Source organism: Cottoperca gobio, chromosome 24 (assembly GCF_900634415.1).
Source record: "Cottoperca gobio chromosome 24, fCotGob3.1, whole genome shotgun sequence".
Lineage (NCBI taxonomy): Eukaryota > Metazoa > Chordata > Actinopteri > Perciformes > Bovichtidae > Cottoperca > Cottoperca gobio.
Window position 1 is genome coordinate 15828628 of NC_041378.1, and position 22222 is coordinate 15850849.

Below are 22222 nucleotides of genomic sequence, written 5' to 3' on the forward strand. Positions count from 1 at the left end.
GCATAAGTATTGATTGATCATGTGTATGAGTGAGATAGGGGAGGGTAAATAGCAAGCAAGCAAGCCAATTAAATGTTCTCCAAAACCAAGGCTGTGAGATCCAGGTGGCACATAGTGCGAATCAAACATAGCCTATGCCCAGTTAACAGTGCATTTGATCAGAAATAAAATGAAGAAACATTATTTCTGCAGCTCTAGTCCGCCATCTTCACTGTTGAGCACCCACGTCAAGACCTTGTGCAGTGCTGAGGATGTCATTAAAGTCATACATGAAAGTCTTCCTTGCAGTTTGTGTCTTTCACCTAATTGCTAACATGTTGGTTATTTTGCTAATCTTCGTGACATACAATAAACTCACTTTCTGTCTTACAAGTTTTAAATTCTATAGGAATCAACAGTGTGCTTCTTTACATGCTAATGATGGCTCACTAATAATCAGCCACAATATGCAATAATGTGCAATTTGACCATGACAACACACATTAAAATAAGTTTAATACACTTTAAAGGCAAACATTAATTAAACAACACAGTGCTCTATTCTAATAGGAAGTAAGAACCGAATCCAAAAGGCCAGATTCCAGGTACGCCTACTGTATGGTAATTTCGGTTATGGTTATTGGTTCCTAAACACGCACATTGGCGCTCTCCCTGGACTGGATGACGCAAAACACTAAGCGATACATTTAATTTTTGTTTAGTCTGGGCACTATGGGAAGATTAATAAGAGTTGCAAGCACAGGAGACCTCAGTTTTCGCCTCTGCTCAGCTGATTGCTGTCGGCGCAACAGAGTCTCTTCCTTCCTCTCTCGCTCCCACTAACTAAGTATAACTACTTGTAGGCTATAACACCACCAGACATGATTCTCAACCAAATCAGATGTTTTTCTCCAACATGCAATGAATTTGTTTAAGCGTTTCAACTCGTATCTAGTTTATATTGACCGCCATTGACTATATGGAGCATAGGTCTTCAACAGGGGGTTGCGAAATGGTTTGTAGATAAAGCAATTATTTATATTTTTTGCTTTGCGCATTCACATTCCCTCCTCCGCTGTGTTTCGCGAAGGGCGGAACTTCGCTCCCGACACACACACACCTACAGTCAGAGACTTTTTCATTTGACTCACAGGCCCGCGTGAAGAATCGCTGTTGTGATGCCAGAGCAGCTTGGAGTTGCTTCACTTTCTCAGTACGGTCACTCCCTGCTAGCTTGTCGTATGCGTTTGCATGTATTTTCTGGTAGTGTCTCTTTACATTGAATTCCTTAAACAAGGCAACCCTCTCTTGACAAATTAGGCAAACACAATTACCTCGATTTTCAGTGAAGAAATATTGTAATTCCCATCGTTCCTGAAATACATTATAAGACCGAAGCTGTGGGCAGTATGAAATCTGACCGCGGGGCCGTGATTGCCCCCTGGCTGGATTTTGGACATGCCTGCCCTAGAAGAATCACAGATATTCATATATCTGTGATTTGGGTTGATCGGTGAGCCAGTAATCAGAGGCAGTGGATCTTGCACTGGCACAAACCCTGAAGAGACACATCTAATTGATTAATATGATTAATTTTGGACATCTGTAGGATATGATTTTGAGAGTAGTTTCCCCAAAACCATCTATTGCTATTATGTGCAATCAAATAGGCATTTCCATGATAGCTGAAGCAGGTATTATACTGACACTAGTTATTATTGCTGTGATAATCTCCATTCAAACTCAAATCCTTTTGTACAACACACAAAAGACTGCCAGAGGCAATGTTAAGGAATGCATTGCAGATTTGACTTTTCAGGTTTTCAGTCCACTCTGTCAAACTGTCTCGGCCTAAGGTAAAAAAGAAAAGTAAGCTTCGGCCTCATGCTACAAAATTACAATTATATTGCTGTTGAGATTGCTTTATTTTTTATTGCATTTTATTTTATTAATACATCGTTTTTTCTTTCCTCTTGGTCTTTTACTTTCGGTAAGATTAGTGTATTTTGCACTGCAGAGCAACCACACAGACACATAGCGTCATAACAATAATGTTGGTCACTTGATTAGTGTAACATTGTGAATGTAACTTGGGTTCTTATTATCTCTAACAGCTAATCTCGGTTACTTTTAAAGATTGTTTTTGTCATAATATAACTTTTTCCTTATCGGAGCCCGTAATAACAAACAAAACGAAACATCCTACCACTTGTTACCTGTAACGATGAGCGACAACGACATTTCCAGGCAGCGATCATTTCTACAAAGAAACCTGAACGCAGCATCCAGAGCTATGATTGAGGGTTGAGGAGGACGATGAAAACAAAAATGGACATCGAACGAAAATAGCCCAGTAAGACTGAACATGTGGTGTCTCGTGTAAACGCGTTGGAGTAGCTTAATGTATTAACAGTGTAACGACGGAAAACCGTGTATAAAACATACTGTCGTTTCGAGCAACGACTGCTAGTTCTGTAGCTAACTTAGCCTCAGTAGCTTAGAGATGTATGCTAGCGTTATTAGCTGTGTGTAACATTGCCAGTATGACATTGACCACTAAGACTATGGTAGTTGAAAGTATTAATTTGCATTTGCTGATTCACATACTGTTCAGACAGAGCATCGTGTAACCGACTGCAGCGCTTGCAGCCGTTAGTTCACTCCCCCTTACTATGTGCCGTTGATGTTGATGTTATTGCTCTGTTACTGAAATACAACAGCAGCCATTATGTTATCCCACAAGACAGAGGTGCAGTCATGTTCTCGTAAATGATAAGCAAGCAGCCGTGCAAGTGTTTATCTGCGCCATAGGTACAGTAGACACAGGAATCTTGCTTTGGCTCATAACTAGAAAACATTATATTTGGCTGTGGTTGTATTTTCTTTAGTGACCTCAGGTTGTCGCTGTTATTCATTTAATCAATACGTTTGCATTTTCATCTCAATTATATCTGTAATTACATCTTGACTATGAAGTTATTGCTCTGCCCTTACTTTATGTGCAGGGCCTCCAATTAAAGATATATGTAATTAAAAAACGTGTATCTAAAGATAATACAACATTTAGGATATTACTACAGCATGCACTTTCAAATATCTAAAACTGAACTCTTTGTTTCATATAGTATTACACATTGGGTTGTTGGGACATTGGGACAGTTAAAGACATCACCTTGGACGTGGACATTTTTCACTGTTTACTTTAATTAATTTTGCTTGTCTGATGTCATTACAGGCTGTCTATGCCAGACCTCTGACTGGCACTTCTTGAAGAACCTGAGGGTAGAAAAGTGAGAGGCCAGAGTCCTGAACCATGGAGGCTCGCTTTGGTAATATTGTGTTCAGCTCCAAGTTTGACTCAGGGAACCTGGGACGTGTGGAGAAGGTGGAGAAGAGCAGCTCCAGCCCTCCTACCGATATAGCTCCCAGTGGGAGCGCCCTCTCAGTGTCAAGCCTTACTCCTGACTATGACTTCAATGTGTGGACACAGCCAGACTGCGGTGGCACAGAACATGAGAATGGAAACAGGTAAACAAACTTATTTTTATGTAGCGAGTATTTTATGTCATTAACATGAGAGGTCAGCAAAATGCATGAGCACTTAGGGCTGCTGGATTATATCATAATTGTCAATATTGAGATCACGATTATTTAACACGATTACTCATTGACTTTGTAACATTATGTATATATTGAAAAACTCACTTTTAAACAATGAATTTTCTTCACTTTAAATATAATTCAACTGAAAAAAACAAATGGAAAAATAAATAAATAATGTATAAAATAAACAGAAAAAACAAATTAATTAAATCTAATTAAATACATTTGATGAAAATAAATAGATGAACTATGTTATAAAGAGTGACCTTAATCAATGACTGTTGCAGTGGAAGAAGTTGAGGCGGTCTTTTGCTCCTTTATTGTTTGGTCTCTGGTTGGTCGTATTGCCTTGTGGTACAGTCACCATTGTGTACCAAACCTTGTCGGACTCCTTGAAACCAGCTGTTTCCAAATCGCTGAATTGCTTTTAACGTACTTTTCGTTGACCAAAGGCTCTCATTCCGTAATCCTGGCTCGAGCTGAACTTTTTTGACGAAAGCGCACTGCTGGATATATAACACAAGACAAAACGAGATCATAATCATTGCAAAACGGAATGTGGCACAATAACGTGTTTTGTTTTCACCCGATTGTCCAGCCCTATTAGCAATGCTTCCTATAGATAGTGTGCAAACACGTGACAAAACTGTGTGACGTATGCGTGCAACGCCAAGTTGGATGATATACAAATCAATAATGGCGTCTAAAGCGAACAACAGCAATACAACTCCGCCTTCTTCAAAGTATGTTGACTCTCTGGAGTCCTCTGCAAAGGCAAGATTCAGAGGAAAAAGTCCAAATTTGCGGCCGTGACCCGTACACGCTAAAGCCGTCGGATTATATTGAGGATTTAGATTCATTACCACCTGATTGAATATCCGGATATTGTGAACTACCTTGTGCTACAAACGTCGTGGGCAACCAACACACAAATGAAGGCATACAAGAGCTTAGATGCTTAATGTCTTTGTTTCAGGCTGGGTTGGTAGTCTTCTTACCAAACCAGTGAAAGATGACAGGGTGCTCGTCCATGCCCGTGTAAATCACTCTCAAAGAGCTCGAGATACACCGCTCAAGCCGTGGTTTGTGAGTGAGAAGAGTGGCGATGTTATCCTCGCACACTGTGATTGTATGGCTGGATTAAGTGAAGCATGTTCTCACATTGGTGCTTTGCTTTTCGCAAGTGAAGTAGTCTCAAGAATAAGCAAAACAAAAACATGCACAGAAGAAAAGAGCAAATGGCTGCCATCACATGTAAAGAAAGTGCCGTATTTACCAGTCAGCGATATGGAGAAGTAAGGTCTTACAGTGTTCGGGTATATAAGCACAAATGTTTAACGTAAACATTGAAAACATAGCTTTAGCATGAGCTCTTACCAGATATAAAGTGGACGCCACACACACGGGTGAATTGTGCGTTTTCTTCTGTTAAATCCTCACGAGTTATGTTGTTAAACCAGTTTACAGGCGTTCGGTAGACAGCAATTCATCCCTCGTTTGTGGATCGTTATTTTTGATGATTTTAGGAAATCTAAAGAACCGTTTCTCTGGGTCATGAGTAGCGTCATGACCACAAGTATACACTGCGCACAAGGTTGGCATTTTCTTTCAATCTTAGACGTTTAAATACAAAGAAAATTACGAAGCGTTGCAGCAACTCCCACGCGAACGGGCGCCGTCTTGGTTGCGTATATCATCCAAAATGGCTGATTTACGGGTTGGGACGTAAGCGTAACGTCACATGCACACGATCCAGTTAGTTACATGCATTTACTCGCTGCACACAACCCTTACACTGAGCTACATTACTTATAGCATGTTTTTGTGTTTCAGATCATGGTTTTACTTCAGTGTTCAGGGTGCCGCACCCGGGAAGATATTGAAGATCAATGTGATGAACATGAACAACCAGAGGAAGCTCTCGTGCGCACTTTACCCGGCAAGAACCGTTGGGAAAGGATCCGGGACAGACCCACATGTGAGGTATGTACACATACAGGCTGTCAGGGAGAGGATGTGGGCATCAGGAGCCAGAGACGATGAGCGTCAGTCTGGTTTCCGACAGCTATTTTTATCTTTCTCATAACACGTCTCTTCTTCCTTCCTTCTGTCACTTTGCAGATTGTAGATAACCAGTTCATCCTCTCCTTCACTCATCGGCTGTTGGAGGCACGCGGCACGACCACCTACTTCTCCTTCTGCTTCCCGTTCTCTTACAGTGAGTGCCAGGAGATGCTGCAGCAGTTTGACAAGAGCTACCCCAATGCTGCTCAACTCAGTCCAAGCAGGTAAAACACAACACTACACTGTCTACATAACAGACTCCTTCAATTTGGATTCAAAAGTTCAGCGGTGGAAGACGACTTGTTCAGACTTCTAGAGGCTACATTATGTTAGTGATCATTTGTCAGATTGTATATTAAATTATCTTGAGGATGTATTGCTACATGCAATAATCTCTTCTTTCATCCTACCACTGTTCTTTCACAGCGATACTTTCCCCTGTCTGAAATCTGTGTTATGCACATTCTTACACAGAACGGTTGATTTCCAAGCCCTACTACAGTAGAGAAATGTATGGCAGGGCTTCTGCTGTCCTACCACCCAACATACATTTGAACAATGTTAAGAGCCAGTTTTCTTTTTCAAAAGTAATAGTAACCTGTACCTCAGGGTCTTTTTTGAGAGATTGGCCAGACAGTTGTAGACAGTTGTAACAACAATGCTGGATCAGTAGAGCATTACATGACGTCATATTTCCAAGCCCTATTCATAGAACCTTTCAACCGTGCAAGTTTACTCAATCTTTACAGTTAGTTACATACATATAGTTACAGTTAATAAAATGCAGAATAAAACCAAAGATTCCTGGTTTAGACTGCCCAAATAAAGACATTACAATAAAAGAAAGAAATTGCAATAAAAATAAACCTCTTGGTCAGGAGCTGAGTTAAGTATTCCTGTGGTAAAACATACAATAACAAGCATTTCTCTCCAGAGTTCCCACCAGGAGTCTGATTTTAGACTCCACCAAGCCCAACCCTGATAGAGTGAAGAAAACAGTTTTCAGAAAGCACCACAGTAGGTGGAAATAAACTATTAAAACAGTTTTCTCCTTCAGCTAGAAACATGCGGAATACATGAATAAGAAGCATCCTCATTGTTGACAAAAATGCTCACATTCGTTCCAGTTTTGCTTAAACTGGGCTTCTCATTCTCTTTGCTCTGCGTACTCACCATTCAAGATGCTGCTCCGCTGTAGCTGAAGTAGCTTGCAGCTGAAGGTAATGCCTTGAAACATAAGAGACGGCACAATGGCAACAGACGTCACAGCATTGAGGCTTTGTACACACGTTATATATTATAAACCTTAAATATCTATATAGACAAACATGTGTTGACTCTTAAAAGGTAAGTGGTTTTGTAAGGAATCTGCATTTGTGTATTTAATGTTAAATCTCAACAACACGACTGCTGTAAAATATCATTAGCATTATGAATGATACCGCCTGCTCTGTAAGTGCTAAATAATTGTGTAATCCAAGAAAAAAGGTCCAGAGTCCAAATTTGGCCCAAAAAAACAAAAGACAGATTTAAACACACACATATTTATTTAAACTGGACAATATAATAAATACAATAGAAGTAATAGAAACTCCAGGAACAACAAATGTAAATCCACACTAACAAACAGATAATCCACTGCTTCTTAAATGACTTGAACAAAATACTGTAGATTTTCAGTTATCTATGGTACGGTGTTGCCTCTAGGCAACATACCCATTTTTGGCATTTTACATTCACACAATACATCCCCAGGTATAATGCAATACTTTGAATAAGAGGCAGGACCATAAGGTACCAATTGTAGTGTTTAAATTTGTCACATGAGTTTCTGGGGGCCAACCTGAAGACCTTTTTTTCAGACTGTCCCACAAGGATCAGCTCAGCCATTTCTCGCCACAACAATTGTCTGAAAACATAATTTCCTGCCCTTTTTCAGTCTGGAATTTTTTTATTCACAATAATATGAGTAAAGCTTCATTTGTAATAGTTTAATGTACTTTATTTGCTAAGTAATGGAAACTTGCTAAAATGCAAATGTTGCCTTGGGGCAACACCGTACCATTAAAGTAAATTGGATAAATGATGGATTTAACTGCAGTGAACGCGTCTCCTGTACCGCAGGGACTGCAAGACTTTGGCATCCCGAAGAAAAAGGTGTACAGCTTCCTGAAATTCAAAGCTGAAGTTGCGAGTTGCCTTTGCAACGTGAGGAAAGTCTTGAAGAAGAGGGCAGACCATCACAGAATGTTGAGACCTGGATGAGAAGAAGGGCAGAGCCCCTGCCTCTGTGTCAGGTCAACCCTGACCTTTGGCCTCTGTGGGTGGGGAAAAAGGGCCGGTGCAAATACCCTGTTCGTAAGGGTATAGGGAAAGTGCAGTGTTCAAAGTGTGTCACTTATCTATACTTCACTGCTGAGAAGAACTGCTTCATGAATTTCCATAAGCAGTGAGATAGTGAGATATAATATGCTTAAACTCTCGACCCATTCATTCCAATGGGTGGTTCCACAACGGTACAATGCTGCCTGCAGGCAACATTCAGACCTGTAATCTTGTTCAAATATTAAAAATAACTATTTTCATATTTTAAGTGGCATGCAGTTTTAACCTGTTGAGGCTATTTAGTATTTTCCATGTGTTTTTAAATAAATATTCAAATTTGAAACAATAACTCTTTTTCATTACTTACCATTATGGTACGGTGTTGCCTCAAGGCAACCTACCCCAAAAAAAAACCCCCCCAAAATGTTCTTCTAATCTAAGAAATGTAATGTAATCTAAAGAAATCTAAGATTTCTTTAGATTATGTTTATTTGGTCTATTCTATGACAAAAAAACACTTTCTTTTTCTTTCCAAACTGGCATCATCATGTGTACCATAGAGGGTTAACAGCAAACAACTAAACGCTGTCTGCAGCCTCATTAAGAAATAGGTATTCAACAATTCACATTAAAAGTACAGAATAAAGTCCACAACACAACTATATCAGTTACATTATGCAATGTACAAAGAATCTTCCCTAAGTAGCTCACATTAATATAAACTTAAATACCAATTCATGCACTTCAAAGCACAATGAGTGAAAACAAATGAATTCAAGTCTACATAATCCAGAGTAAGACATGCAGTACAGTACATAAGTAGTTCATATCAACTAAATCATTTGTTTTAAATGATATAAAATAGTGTAGAGGAGAATGTTCACAGGGTTTACTATTTTACAGACATCTTCACTAAGAAAATACACATCATAAAACATCAGACATAAAGATCATGAGATTATACAATTATAAAACAGATTAAGGCATTAAGACGAATAAATGTTAAATATTAAAATGCTAAAGAATTATAAACAAACTAGGTGGAAATGTCCATATTTTAGAAAGTGCTGCAAAATTACAGTGCAGTAATTGAAGTTCCAATGACTATTCCTGACCAACTGAGAATTTGAAGTGCACTGTGAGTGCACTTCAAATTCAAAATCTGGTGGATGTCAGCTGAGTGACTACATGCCCCGCTGTATCTCCTCCGTCAGGATGGCCAAGGTGGAGGAAGACACATTGAATGCAGAGTTCTGCTGCGGGTACGCTGGGGTGATGATGGGCATCAGGTGATAGCGGTCACTGACATTAACCTGGAAAATGCAGAAGAACACAAATGTTCAGCTTACATGTGCTTTTTTTTAAGCAGATTTGTTAATTGAATGATAGTTTCTATATTTATAGTCCTAAAATCCTGATAATTATCCTGCCGAGGCCTTACCCTGGGATCCCAAACAGGAAGCTTAAAGTAGCGGTCCTCTATTCTCTTCAACGTGATTGGGATTGGCCACTCGCTGAAACAAAACACAAGATTGTTTTCTTTACAAAGCACTCACAAGCAGCTTCATGTACAGAGTGGAAGATAATAAAAGCATTAACTAGATCCTGACTACAGTGGATCTCAGTGCCAAGTGACCTTTAGTAAACCAAATTCAATGTATTTTCATTTCAGAAATGGGACAACTCACCACATAGCGTAGACCTTGAAGAATCTGGTCACAAGGGTGGACGCTGTGGCGTGGGGGTACACCTGGCGTATTCCGGCTACCAGCCGGTGGTGCCGGTGGAGCTCTGCTCTTAATTGCACTGAAAAGGGACGTTGGTGCACTAGTAATGCAACAGTTGTTTGGTTTTGATTCTACTTGTGTCTTTTGTATAATATATGAATAAACACTTGTCAATCTTGGGGATACACAATAAAATATTTTATGATGATCCGAAGAACTTTCTTTATAGGAAACGTGTATTTGACTCAAAATGTAAAATATGAAATGCACCATAGTCCAAAGATTGCCAGTATTGTGCAGTAGGCAGGCGAGAAACTTGTCAACATAAGCAATAAATCAAATAACAGAAACAAAACAATCAAAAAAGAAGAAATTGCACAATTTTAATCAAATTCTTGGAAATAATAATAATAATGATAATAATAATAAGTGCTTTACAATAGGTGAAAATAGACAGCATGAACATAAAAACGGGTAGAATTACATAATTAATGCAAAATAAAACAGATTTGATCAAATAAAATACAAATATATTAGACTGCTTATCTAAAGAAGAAAATATTTTGTTTTCTCAGGATAATTAAGCCATTATCACAGACAACAAATGTGTTATTCTGAGATATTGACATTTCTTCTATGGTAAATATAGAAGTGGATTAGAGAAAGTTAAATTAAAATACTGAATGATAACATCATTGTGTGGCATTCTTCTGGATCAGATGTGTTGGGCGCATGTTAAAACCGATCTATATATCAATATTTTTATATGGACATTTGGTCAAATTACTTCCATTTCCCAGTTTGTACATTCTTGATTCCTTTCCTCTCCTCCTCTCCTTGCGTCTTAGTCCCGCCCACGGGAAATTTGAGGGGAGGAGGCAAGGAAGAGACACAAGGAGAGGGGAGTCGAGGCAACAGGCATTTAGTAAAATGAAATCCTTTCCTTGGAGCAGTCATTTTAAAGTGATCACTTAAATATGATAGAGAGCAAAACAGAACTAAAGGACAGAGAATATTGGACTGACATTTGCCAGGTGACCAAGTAACCACCTAAATGAAATGCTAATGTGGCTCCATGTCTGTTGGAGGTGTAAACAGGGAACAGTTTGCTAACGAATCATAATGATAATGTGTCAGTGTTGTGTTTACAGCTTGTTTCCTGCCCCTAAGTGGCAAATAAACAAATAGTCATTGCAGGTTTAAGGTCAGCCTGTAGCTATTTCCACTGCTCTGATCAATGTATTAATTTCTAAGTTAACATCTCTCACCATGATTGTATAAGCAAGCTAAAGGAAGTGTCAACCAGATGTGTGTAATAAATATATGTGTTAGGCGTCACATCTTTCGCTGATTATTTTAAAGGCCAGAGAGAGGGTTATAGATTATCTGACAAATTGAAGAGGTTATTTCATACCAACTGTATATTAACTAATGCACCAACACAACTCCGAAGAACAAATGTGGTTTTACAAGTCTTGGAAATTTGACTTGAAAGTCCAAACCTTTGTATACTTTAAGCCATTAAGACATAATGAAGTAATTAGCTGCCAGATTAATGTTTGGGGTTCTGTGGAAATCCTCAGTGAGTGAAGCATCAGTGAGACGACTCCTGTGTGGGTTTTTGTTCAACTTCATCACAGAGAAAAGCTGCTCACACAGGTATGTGCTGCCAAACATGCAAAGCATCTGAGCGGCGTGAAGGAGGGTCGAGGCATCGTTTCGGGGATGAAGCTTGGAAACTGTGCAGCGCCCACAGAGTCATACTTTGCCTTGAGTTTGTCATTACACTGAAAGTCAATCAGCTCAATTTGCATGTTCACAGGTGCTGTTTCCATGTCAACTGCAAACGGATTGCTGAGCAGTTGAATTTAAATGTCTGAGCTGCAATGTTTTACTTAAAAATGGCACAGTATAATTATTTATTACTTGTTAAGTTAAAAAATGTCAGCTCAAAATTGTCTGCGAGCCATATCGCGTTATCGAAAGAGCCATATATGGCTCGCGAGCCATAGGTTCCCGACCCCTGAGCTACACGAACCTGTGAGCTCACGTGCACCCAGAGTACTGTCTGCCTCACCTGATGTTTTTTCACTGTGGCTTTATGTCACATCAGCAAGTCTAAATATGTTACACATACATTACATACATTAACTGGACTATGGAAAGTCAGGACGCATAATAAAAGTGTCTGTAAACATTATATTGGCGAAATACAGAGAGACAGCAACAGGCACGCGCCAAATGCATGCGCTCAACCTAGTTTGCAAGGGATTGCGCAATCCGAGGGGAGGCTCAGCTCGTCGCTGCCTCAGCTCGCATCTCTCCTGTATCTGAACAGAGAATACGCAAATTCAGAGATTTTGACTATAAAAATGATCCAAATTATTGGAATTATACAGAAAATGCATTTATAGCACAGACCAGTGGACAAATATACATTTATATTTCTTTTATTGTTATTTGTTTTTTTACTTTTCATGATGCCTCCCCTGACCTGTCCCTGTCTCAAGAAAAGACTTACAGTAGATTGGCCGTGATTCACAGGCGCATCTGTCGTCAGTCCCGTCAGTTTGTCCCGGGGCAGTTTCATTTCATTCACACATTTAGATACTTCCTCAAATATGTCTTTTCCCGTGGTTGTGCCATGCATTGATTGAATTCCCAAAACAATACACCTCGTCAACTGAATTGTGAATATGAATCTACATTTTTGTAAAGGATTTAATATATTCGTTTTATTCTGTGAAATAAGAATGTGATATATATTGACCCACTCAAAGAATAGAAATCAAAAATTGATAGGAACCGAAATCGGTAAGCAGAATAGTTCAAAATCCAGACGATACCCAACCCTATATTCTCATGACTTTAGATTGTGAAGTCCGCACAGACAACAGACAGCAGTGGAAGCTAAACTCGAAATTGTAGACTTGAAGGTATGATGTCATCAAATTATATATTTTTTATTTAGTTTAAGGGATTACAGTTTAGAGGAGCAAAAAAGTATTGTGTTTTAAAAATCCCAGCCAAATACATTTTATTTTAATATAGAGGAAAAATCCCATTAAAATCCACCATGGTGCTGTCTCACTGCTGTCATAATGTCTAAGAAGAAGTTAAGTTGTTAACTGTTATTCTTTGTTGTGTCGCTACTGTTCTACCAGTTTAAAGGTAGGCTAATATTCACATTGTAAAGGACTGTTCATTCCAGCCACAGGTGACTTTTTATGTTTTCTCCTGTGATTTTCTTTGTCCCTTGGTGTTGCCGTACCCTCTGACGTCACTTGAAAGCGACGACTAACAATGGTAAGTGAGCAAGCAATTTTCTCTGCGGCTCGTATACTTATTTTACTAAAACGTTATATTCGCCAATACAACATTAATCATGGTACTTGAAACTTTAACATCCGTGTTGTCATGCAGTTTCAGGCAACCTTATGTCTTGTTTGTGAAGTAACGACATAATTAATAGTAGGATAGAGCCTACTGGCCGAAGGCTAGCTGCATTAGCTTTTTTTCTCGTTATCCTAGCTCTTAATAGCATTGTCATTCATATTGTAAAGGGTAACGTTTCTCCTATTTTTATCAAGTTTGTGATGTTTAATGGTGGACGGTGTGAAAGTTTGTTTCTCCAGAATACAAGCTAACGTGTTAAATGTAACGATCCTGTCATCTAACGTTAACAGCGACGTAAGCTTACTTTATTGTGAACAGCTCAGCTAATGAGCTATGAAGGGAAATATATAACTATCTACAACGGTGGAAATGCACTGGTGAGTACTTTCTTCTCTGCTATATTTACATAACGTTAAATATGATTATTATTTTAGGGTCAAAGCCAGAGTGGAGGCCACGGTCCGGGGGGAGGCAAGAAGGATGACAAGGTGAGAATGACACAGCTTCTGCTAACTTAGTGTCTGAACTTGTTCGTGTGGCTTCTGGACTAAACTAATTAGTTGATTGTCACTGAATTTTAATAATAAAATTACATTTTCAAACATATTTTATATTTTGAACATTTTTGATGATTTAACTGATGTTTTTTAATTACGGTTAGAGCTGCAACATATGATTACCTTTTTTAAGTAATTGCCTCATATTTATTTATTATATATAATATTCTAAGATATTTTCTTTGGCTGCAGCTCTTCTTATTGTCTGACCAGCCAGCCAGACATTTAAACACTGGTCTACTACAGGCTTCATTCAAAACTTAATGTGAAGAGTAAAAAAAGCTTATTTTCTATATTAAGGGCTGTGTGCCAAGGTAACCAACGAGTACACACTAGTTAATGTGGTTCTGGCTATTACCTTTTCTGACATGTGTCAACATCCCACTTTGTCCCAATAAAGGATAAGAAAAAGAAGTATGAGCCTCCAATTCCCACCAGAGTTGGCAAGAGAAAGAAGAAGACCAAGGGACCAGATGCGGCCAGTAAACTACCATTAGGTAAGGAACTGAGAGTTGTGAAGACGTGGTTTATCCATCTGGTAGCCTGTCTCCGTTATTGCAGCTGTTTTTCATGAGAAGTCTTCAATTCGTGGGTGTCTTGTCTAGCTCTATTTAAGCTTATTGGATACAACTGGGCAGTCTGAGATTGTTATACTATTAAAATTCCTTATTTGGCATTATTGTAAAAAAGAAGAATACAATCTGATGATAATGATGAGGAGTGGCATGACCTTCAAGTTTAAGAGAGTCTGTGAAATAAAGTGTTTGTGGTTGGATCTAATTGGTCTTTATGTAATTATTTTAATGTACGCTTTCCATATGCTAACCTGTGTTTGTCTTCCAGTCACTCCTCACACTCAATGCCGTCTGAAGCTGCTGAAGCAGGAGCGGATCAAAGACTACCTACTGATGGAGGAGGAGTTCATCAGAAACCAGGAGCAGATGAAGCCTCTGGAAGAGAAACAGGAGGTCAGCTCTTTTATTTATATATATATATATATATATATATATATATATATATATATGTGTGTGTGTGTGTGTGTGTGTGTGTGTGTGTGTGTGTGTGTATGTATATATATATGTGACTCACTTGCTTTTGTGCTGTATATTTGTGTAAAATGTATGAACAATAATCCTGTTTGTTTTCCTTTCTTTATAAGTTATTGAACTTTTGTCATATTACAGAAGAGACCACATCTTAACTTTTCCTACCATTTTACTATTACAACAATCCTGATCTTATGTTTTTACAGGAGGAGAGATCAAAGGTGGACGACCTGCGGGGGACCCCCATGTCTGTGGGCACTCTGGAGGAAATCATCGATGACAACCACGCCATCGTTTCCACCTCAGTGGGATCAGAGCACTATGTCAGCATCCTGTCCTTTGTGGATAAGGATCTGCTGGAGCCAGGCTGCTCTGTCCTGCTCAACCACAAGGTAATATTCAGTGGAAATCCTTTTTTTGGTTTACCATTTAATTTTTTATAAATACATTAATTTTATGAAGATGCGCTTTTTAATTTATTTTTAAATATAATTAATAATACATTTAAAAAAGGGTTCGATTCACAAAAATAAAAAGGAAATGATTACAGTTACTTAACTTCTCGATAGTGTTTCTCACTCAACAATGACGCAGCACTACTATTTATCAATTTATGTTCAGTGTCAAGTATCTGGCAAGACTTTAAAGATTTATTTTATTTTATTTCTGCCACCTCTTTTAACTGTAATACAGTTCATACATTGTCCTTATTCATGTGTCACTTGTAGGTTCATGCTGTGATTGGTGTGCTGATGGATGACACTGATCCCTTGGTGACAGTGATGAAGGTGGAGAAGGCCCCACAAGAAACCTACGCTGACATTGGAGGACTGGACAATCAGATCCAGGAGATCAAGGTACATGCATATAACGCCTGCAATGTTAAAATGGGTCTGTGCCCTGAAGTGGCCGCTGTTCAGCTAAAGTTACATAGTCTCGCTTTAAAGTTATACTACACCCAAAATCTTTGTAGTATGAAATACTCACTTCGGACTTGAAAAGCAGCCATTAAACCGGAATTAATTACGGCGGATAAAAGTATCAAACCTAATTTTCTCATACCACTTTTGCAGCATAAATCATTTTTGTGCTCCATCTGTATTACTAGTTTTCTAAACGCAATCAAATATTGACCACAATATGGCTAATACTATGTGTAGCTTTTACAGTGACCTTATCACTTGCAACCACATTAGCTCAGCGACAAACTAAAGCAAATTGAAGGTTGAATATGTATATATATATGTATATATGTATATAACATTTTTCCTTGGACGCTGATGTTGACCATGCCGTTTTCTGATGCTTTTGATAGGAGTCAGTGGAGCTGCCTCTCACACATCCGGAGTATTATGAGGAGATGGGAATAAAACCTCCCAAAGGTGTCATCCTGTATGGACCACCTGGCACAGGTGAGTGCTTTCATTAAACATGTTACCAACAGTGGCTCTCAAACTGGAAAACCCCCAACTTTTAAACGGTTTCTTATCTACTTCCACCAAGTAGTAGGGAAATGGTGAAGAGAATGAGAAAAATGGCAGCATTATTGGGATTCCTTAAAGTCATTTCATGAAGTCTGAACAAACACGATAACTCAGTTTTTACAGTCCACTTCAAACACTATCTGAAAAGATCATCTGCTCATAGTAATTAAATATAAATTACTCTATGATGCACTGATGATCCCATTTCCCAAACATGTGGTACCTGTATCCTATATAAAGATGTATTTACCTCAGATGTACATCAGTTAGATCATCAGGAACCTTTTTTAAAGGGCACCAGCAGTGAAGGTGAGACTGTCCCCAACGTCCTGCAGCCTCAGTACTGCCATGGTAAAAAGAAAAAACCTGTAGGCTGTCTCTCCAAGTTAAATAATTGTTTTATTATATCTTAATAATTGCATATAAAACAGAAGTACTGTATTGCAGTAAGTGCATGTTTCCTTTCAGGGGTGATACTGACCCCCCTATCTGTGTGAATGTCACCTTGCAACTAGATGTTGAATGAAGGAGATGTGATGAAACAATGTGTGACCTTTTTAACTGCTTTTAGGTGCACCTGGCAATGTATGCTATTTATTTTAATTTTTCTTTAATAAAAACATTGAATTGAAAGGAATGATTTCCAGGACTGGAACTGAAAACATTAGACAATTTAAATGAGATATATAAAGGCCTATTAGCAGGTGTTATCAGAACTGGATTATGGTGATATTTCATATATGAATGCAAGTTGATCTTCTTTGGAAATGTTGGCGCCGTATACCATCCTGCGTTACGATTTGATTCTGGTCTCCTCACATCATTGCGGTTTGTGTGAGACGGTTGGCTTGTCTTCCTTATACAAGCGTAGACTGGAACATCTCTTTCATGAGGCCATATTACACAAACTGCCTCCTGATTTATGTTCTCTACTCACTGCAAAAACGCATCGGTAGCTACAACTGGAGGTCATGCTGGCAAATTATGTGCGTCACTCCTCGCACCGACATTGTCTTTGGTGAAAGTATTTTGCACTCATCTTGGTGTGAGCTAGAAAGATTTTAATAACTGGATTAAGGACTATTTGACCACTAATTGCACATGCCCTGTTACTGAACGCTGTTGATTTAATTGATTAACTGCCTTTTTTTTTCCTTTTCTGTAATACTCCTCATGCTGCCGTCTTGCCCGTGACCCTGTTGTAAAATAGATTTAGAATCTCAATGGGAAATGCAGCTAGTTAAATATAAGATAATTACTTTTTTTTAAATACGTCACGAGAAGTGACATTTTATTCACAAGCTCTCACCTTTTTACTGCAAATGTCTGAAAATAAATACATTGCAGATCAAATCTAAAAAATCCAGTGTTTGTGTTGTACTTACTAATAATTAATAACACCCATCTGGATATTAGGAAACTGTCAACTGTTGACGTTGGGAACCTCTTAACTAACTTTTTCAATGTTATGTTGTGCATGTACCAGGTAAGACGCTGCTCGCCAAGGCCGTAGCCAATCAGACATCAGCCACCTTCCTGCGCGTTGTGGGCTCAGAGCTGATCCAGAAGTACCTAGGAGACGGGCCCAAGCTTGTCCGAGAGCTCTTCAGGGTGGCAGAAGAGCACGCGCCCTCCATCGTCTTCATCGATGAGATCGATGCCATCGGCACTAAGAGGTACACAGGCGTCTACTTAAAACTATTTTAGAGAAGGAGAGAGACAGAGAGCATGTGATGATGCATCACCTTTGGTGTTTGGGAGTCAGAAGTGGATGACAAGGTGTTGGATTAGTAAGTGTGAGAACTGGCTATGCCTAGATATATGAGGTTTTATTTTTATTCAATACTTAACAGCACATTAACAACTCCGGTTGATTTAACTTTCTTTATCATTTAACTGAAAGTGGGTTTTATAATTATGTAAGTACAGTATACCAAGATTTTAAATTTCAATATGCACTTTGCAAGTGTTGCCAGGTGGGGATGATGTAAAGAAAGAAAGATGACCGCTTTAGGACCAGCGGCAAAAGGCAGTTTAGAAAATCATAACTCTTCTTTTTGTTTTTATTAGCAGCAACGTGTAAAAAGACAGTAACATCGTTAGGTGGGATCATGTCTGACTGCAAACAACCCAGTTAAATGATTTGGTGATAATAAGACTGCAGGAGGGCCAAGCTTGTAGTCTGAGTATGTAGGAAACGTGTAGTGGATTCTATAAATGCTTAAGATAAATGTATATTTGAGTTGTGTAGGTACGACTCTAACTCTGGCGGTGAGAGGGAGATCCAGAGGACCATGCTGGAGCTGCTCAATCAGTTGGATGGCTTCGACTCGCGGGGAGACGTGAAAGTTATCATGGCCACCAATCGGATAGAAACCCTGGACCCTGCCCTCATCAGACCTGGTCAGTAGGACTGTGATTGGATCTGATCCTGCCTGTAATTGTCTTCAGTGCGTCTGATGGACATTGGGGAAACTGGTTGTATTCTGCGGAGTCATTGCAGGAAGTAGAAATTATGTCAGATTGTTTTTCTGCTTTTTGAACTGTGGGGGTTTTTTTGGGGGGGGGTCCTTCCTTCCTTCCTTCCTTCCTTCCTTCCTTCCTTCCTTCCTTCCTTCCTTCCTTCCTCTTGGACAACTGCTCTTTGAAACACAGATCCTTGCTTAAGGTGTTCACTATCAGAAATTAACTTGCATAAGCATGTTTAAAATCAAATCTATGTACCGTAATTTTCGGACTATAAGCCGCACCTGACTATAAGCCGCAGACGCTAAATTGACTAATTTGTACATATATAAGCCGCACTGGGCTATAAGCCGCAGACGCTAAATTGACTGATGTGTATGTAGCCGGTCTGTAGCTGACACCACGATCGACTCTGCGTTGTGTTGTGTAGAACCAGGAAATAACGATGGAGAACTTCTGCCTGTTCAATCAGCATTTATTGTCTCTGACCGTTGGTGTTTTCCTTAATTTGTCCATAAATTACCGTTGAAACAGAAGAAACACATGGAAGTCATCATCATACGGTAACTCCACAGTCGGGGTTTTTGGACATGCACCCCTCTCTTCAGCGTATCCTTCTTTCCGTCTCCCGAAAAAGTGGCGCGAACCCCCAGAAAGTGCCGGTTTCAGGAGTATCAACATAAAAGCATATTTAACAAAATAAGACTCCTCGAAAAATTTTTTCCATAATGAGGGTGTCTCACACACTGCCTCGCTCTCGTAATGTCCGTCTGTCTCTCGTACCACTCGCTACTTTTGCGCGCTCTTTCCCTGCATCCGGTGGACTGTAACCTGTAAAATCCATAGATTTAGGAATTCCCCTAGTGGCCGTTAGCTGTAAAAATCCATAGATAAGCCGCACCGTTATATAAGCCGCAGGGTCGCAAAATGGGGAAAAAGTCGCGGCTTATAGTCCGGAAATTACGGTATTTGACCTCAGTATGTATTAACTGTTATTTATTATTTAGGCTGTTTACAAGACTGTTAACACTATGGTGAGCTCAGATATCAGATCTGCTGATGTTTTACCGGAAGCTGTACTATAAAAGCTTTGGGTAAAAGTAACTTGTAGGCAGAAATCATAGGCTAAGGGGTTTCCACAGCTGCTTTGTAAATAATTGATAATTTAACCAAACATGATCAGCGTTCGGTCAATCGGCGCACCGCTATGTTTATTAGTCAAATTGTTTTTGAGTAAAGGTTATGGGCATTAGTCTACTGAATTAAATGTTGAAACATTTAAAATTGGGAAAACTGTAGAAGCCCTTCACAGAAGCAGTTTGTGACGGAGGTTTCTTCTCTCCTCCTCAGGGAGAATCGACCGTAAGATCGAGTTTCCCCTGCCGGATGAGAAGACCAAAAGGAGGATCTTCCAGATCCACACCAGCCGCATGACCGTAGCAGATGATGTCACCCTGGATGACCTCATCCTGGCTAAGGACGACCTATCAGGAGCAGACATTAAGGTAGTGCCAGTTTGACTTTGTGACCAGATTTCTTACAAATAATTTGTTGGCCAACAAAAACTGCCATGCACTGCATGATGGATAGGGCTAATGGTTCAGTGAGTTTTATTTCTTGTGTTCTTTCGTTACTCCCACATGTGTGATCGTGTCTGCAGGTGTACTCTGTTTTAACATAAGAGTGGATTAAACCGCATGGTAGAGGGTTTGTCCAATCTAAGTGCCTGCGGTCACTGGAGCTGTATTCTGTCTGTTCTTTCTTAATTTGCCCTGGCCTGGTTCTGTGATTGTGTGAATTTAAAAGGTCCCGGCAGCGAGCCAGTTCACTCTGGCTCAGCAGAAAGGGTGGAAATGAGATGAAGCATAAAGTGCTGAATTTCTAAATTATTGTAGCGTCAACACTTCATTAATTGTATTATTTCAACGTTTGCTGTAGATTTAACTCTTTCCTTCCCACTAACTCAACTCTGCTGTCCCCGTGTGGGATCATTAATATTATCATAAAAAATATTTTGGTAATTTACAATAGCTGTTATTGAGTAGAAAATAATGTACAAGCTTTTTTTGATATCTCATGCGTGTTTAAGAACACAGTGTGAGAACTCCCAAACTCTTATCTCTGGATTATTAAACACCCCGAGAGACGTGACTGTCAAGTTCATCCTGTGGTCTGAACTGTGCTCGGTTTGAATTACGTCTGTAAGAATTCATTTAAAAGGTGACAAGTTGTCATAGTGGAATAAAAAGCACCTCCAGCTCAGGTTTGTATAAAGGCATGAAAGTTTGGGGAAAGTTCAATTTGAACAGTTTTGCTTTCGAGGTTAGGAATATGCCTGCATTTCAAATATACCCCGTTTTCATCCTAATCTGATGTTCCATCTACACAATCATGTGAACCAAGAATCTTTTAATGTATTTAATCAAACAATCCCGTTGCATATGTCTCACACCAGGCGCAGCATTAAATAAACCATGATCAAAAAGTTAATATGAACATCATATGACTTTGTTTATCTCCTCTCCCCGTGTCCTCCAGGCCATCTGCACAGAAGCCGGCCTCATGGCTCTGCGGGAGCGCCGTATGAAAGTCACCAACGAGGACTTCAAGAAGTCCAAGGAAAACGTGCTGTACAAGAAGCAGGAGGGCACACCGGAGGGGCTTTACCTCTAACCTAAAAACTTTTATGTATCTCTCCCCATCACCTCAACAACCCTTCTCTATCTATCGCCGTGTGAAAGAGAGGAGGCAGCAGCTGAGTTGTCTGTCTCCCCAGAGAGAGTTTTGATATATTTTCTGCATGTCATGTCTGGCTTATCCCACTCTCCTGTTACCGTTATGTGAATAAAAGAACAAAAAAAGAAATGGTCACAGTGTGTTTTCTGGAGCACTTGGGCTCGCAGCCCCCCCCTCTCGAATCTCGCTTGTACAGATGCAGCATTTGTTGACGTCTGCTTCTTATTATATGCCGGTATATTGAGTTGATCGCTGCGCTGTAATATCTTGAGATAAATAACCACATGAATTATTCAATTAGTTTAGTCTCTGTGTGGTCACCCTTTGTGTCACAAACAGAATCAATCTTATCAATATGCAAACTCGTGGTTTCTGCCTTGTTTGTCGTTCTTTCTTTCTGAGGATCATGCTTGTTTTGAGAACTCTTACCTGAGTTCTCCACTCACTACTAGAATATTCCATATGACTCCCCCACACTTGGCGACAGTGCAGACGCACATAATTAAATCTCAGGGTTACAGAATGACAAAACACCCTGACTGTAGCATTACCTCCCGGAGCTGCACAATGTCATTGGGTTTGGTTTAAAGGGACTTCCTAGTTAATAGAAGTTAAGAGTGAATTAGATTTTTAATTCTCTGCACATGGTCGTACATCTGTTGCGGGGGGATAAGTGCAGTCTGATTTTGATTTCGCTGTGTTCCATTCAAATCGGTCTTTACGTTTTTACAGCGCAGTTAAGTCAATCCAGCTAAGCTGCCCTTGCTGCAGTCTGACATGCGGAGAACAGCAGCTTTGATTTAATTCCTCTTGATGTGGAGCCATGTGTAACTCAGTGC

The 22222-nt window shown here is 39.5% G+C and overlaps 3 protein-coding genes across 5 annotated transcripts in view; all 3 read left to right on the top strand.

Annotated features, from left to right (window-relative positions):
- LOC115003692 (poly(A) polymerase type 3-like) overlaps nucleotides 1-8314 on the top strand; it is a 981812-nt gene extending 973498 nt beyond the window's left edge. The window contains 1 exon segment of the mRNA XM_029425596.1: nucleotides 7771-8314. Coding sequence (XP_029281456.1) covers nucleotides 7771-7819 — 49 coding nt within the window. The 3' untranslated portion in view covers nucleotides 7820-8314.
- On the top strand, nucleotides 2209-9911 carry LOC115003693 (cytosolic carboxypeptidase-like protein 5). 2 transcript variants are annotated; one of them, XR_003831688.1, is made up of 5 exons: nucleotides 2209-2332; nucleotides 3215-3507; nucleotides 5416-5565; nucleotides 5704-5870; nucleotides 9644-9911. XR_003831688.1 is itself a non-coding variant. In XM_029425597.1 (4 exons), exons 2-4 carry the CDS (start codon nucleotides 3293-3295, stop codon nucleotides 5708-5710), a joined length of 372 nt encoding a protein of 123 aa, XP_029281457.1. In that variant the 5' UTR covers nucleotides 2209-2332; nucleotides 3215-3292; the 3' UTR covers nucleotides 5711-6277. The 2 variants fall into 2 exon arrangements, 1 of the variants encoding a protein (XP_029281457.1); XM_029425597.1 differs by lacking the exon at nucleotides 9644-9911 and having other exon boundaries at nucleotides 5704-6277.
- A 2955-nt stretch (nucleotides 9912-12866) lies between these two features.
- On the top strand, nucleotides 12867-21512 carry LOC115003512 (26S proteasome regulatory subunit 4). 2 transcript variants are annotated; one of them, XM_029425322.1, is made up of 11 exons: nucleotides 12867-13004; nucleotides 13529-13582; nucleotides 14052-14148; nucleotides 14495-14619; nucleotides 14904-15089; nucleotides 15426-15554; nucleotides 16013-16109; nucleotides 17668-17857; nucleotides 18433-18584; nucleotides 19998-20152; nucleotides 21186-21512. In XM_029425322.1, exons 1-11 carry the CDS (start codon nucleotides 13002-13004, stop codon nucleotides 21318-21320), a joined length of 1323 nt encoding a protein of 440 aa, XP_029281182.1. In that variant the 5' UTR covers nucleotides 12867-13001; the 3' UTR covers nucleotides 21321-21512. The 2 variants fall into 2 exon arrangements, with proteins under 2 accessions (XP_029281182.1, XP_029281183.1); XM_029425323.1 differs by lacking the exon at nucleotides 12867-13004 and adding an exon at nucleotides 13026-13086.
- The last annotated feature ends 710 nt before the right edge of the window (nucleotides 21513-22222 follow it).

Excerpts from the sequence above, each read along its gene's own strand:
- LOC115003693 (XM_029425597.1), top strand. The coding sequence starts at position 3,293 with ATGGAGGCTCGCTTTGGTAATATTGTGTTCAGCTCCAAGTTTGACTCA. Across the intron at positions 3,508-5,415 it reads GAACATGAGAATGGAAACAG|ATCATGGTTTTACTTCAGTG; the intron begins GTAAACAAACTT and ends TTTGTGTTTCAG.
- LOC115003512 (XM_029425322.1), top strand. Across the intron at positions 18,585-19,997 it reads CCCTGCCCTCATCAGACCTG|GGAGAATCGACCGTAAGATC; the intron begins GTCAGTAGGACT and ends TCTCCTCCTCAG. Across the intron at positions 20,153-21,185 it reads TATCAGGAGCAGACATTAAG|GCCATCTGCACAGAAGCCGG; the intron begins GTAGTGCCAGTT and ends CGTGTCCTCCAG.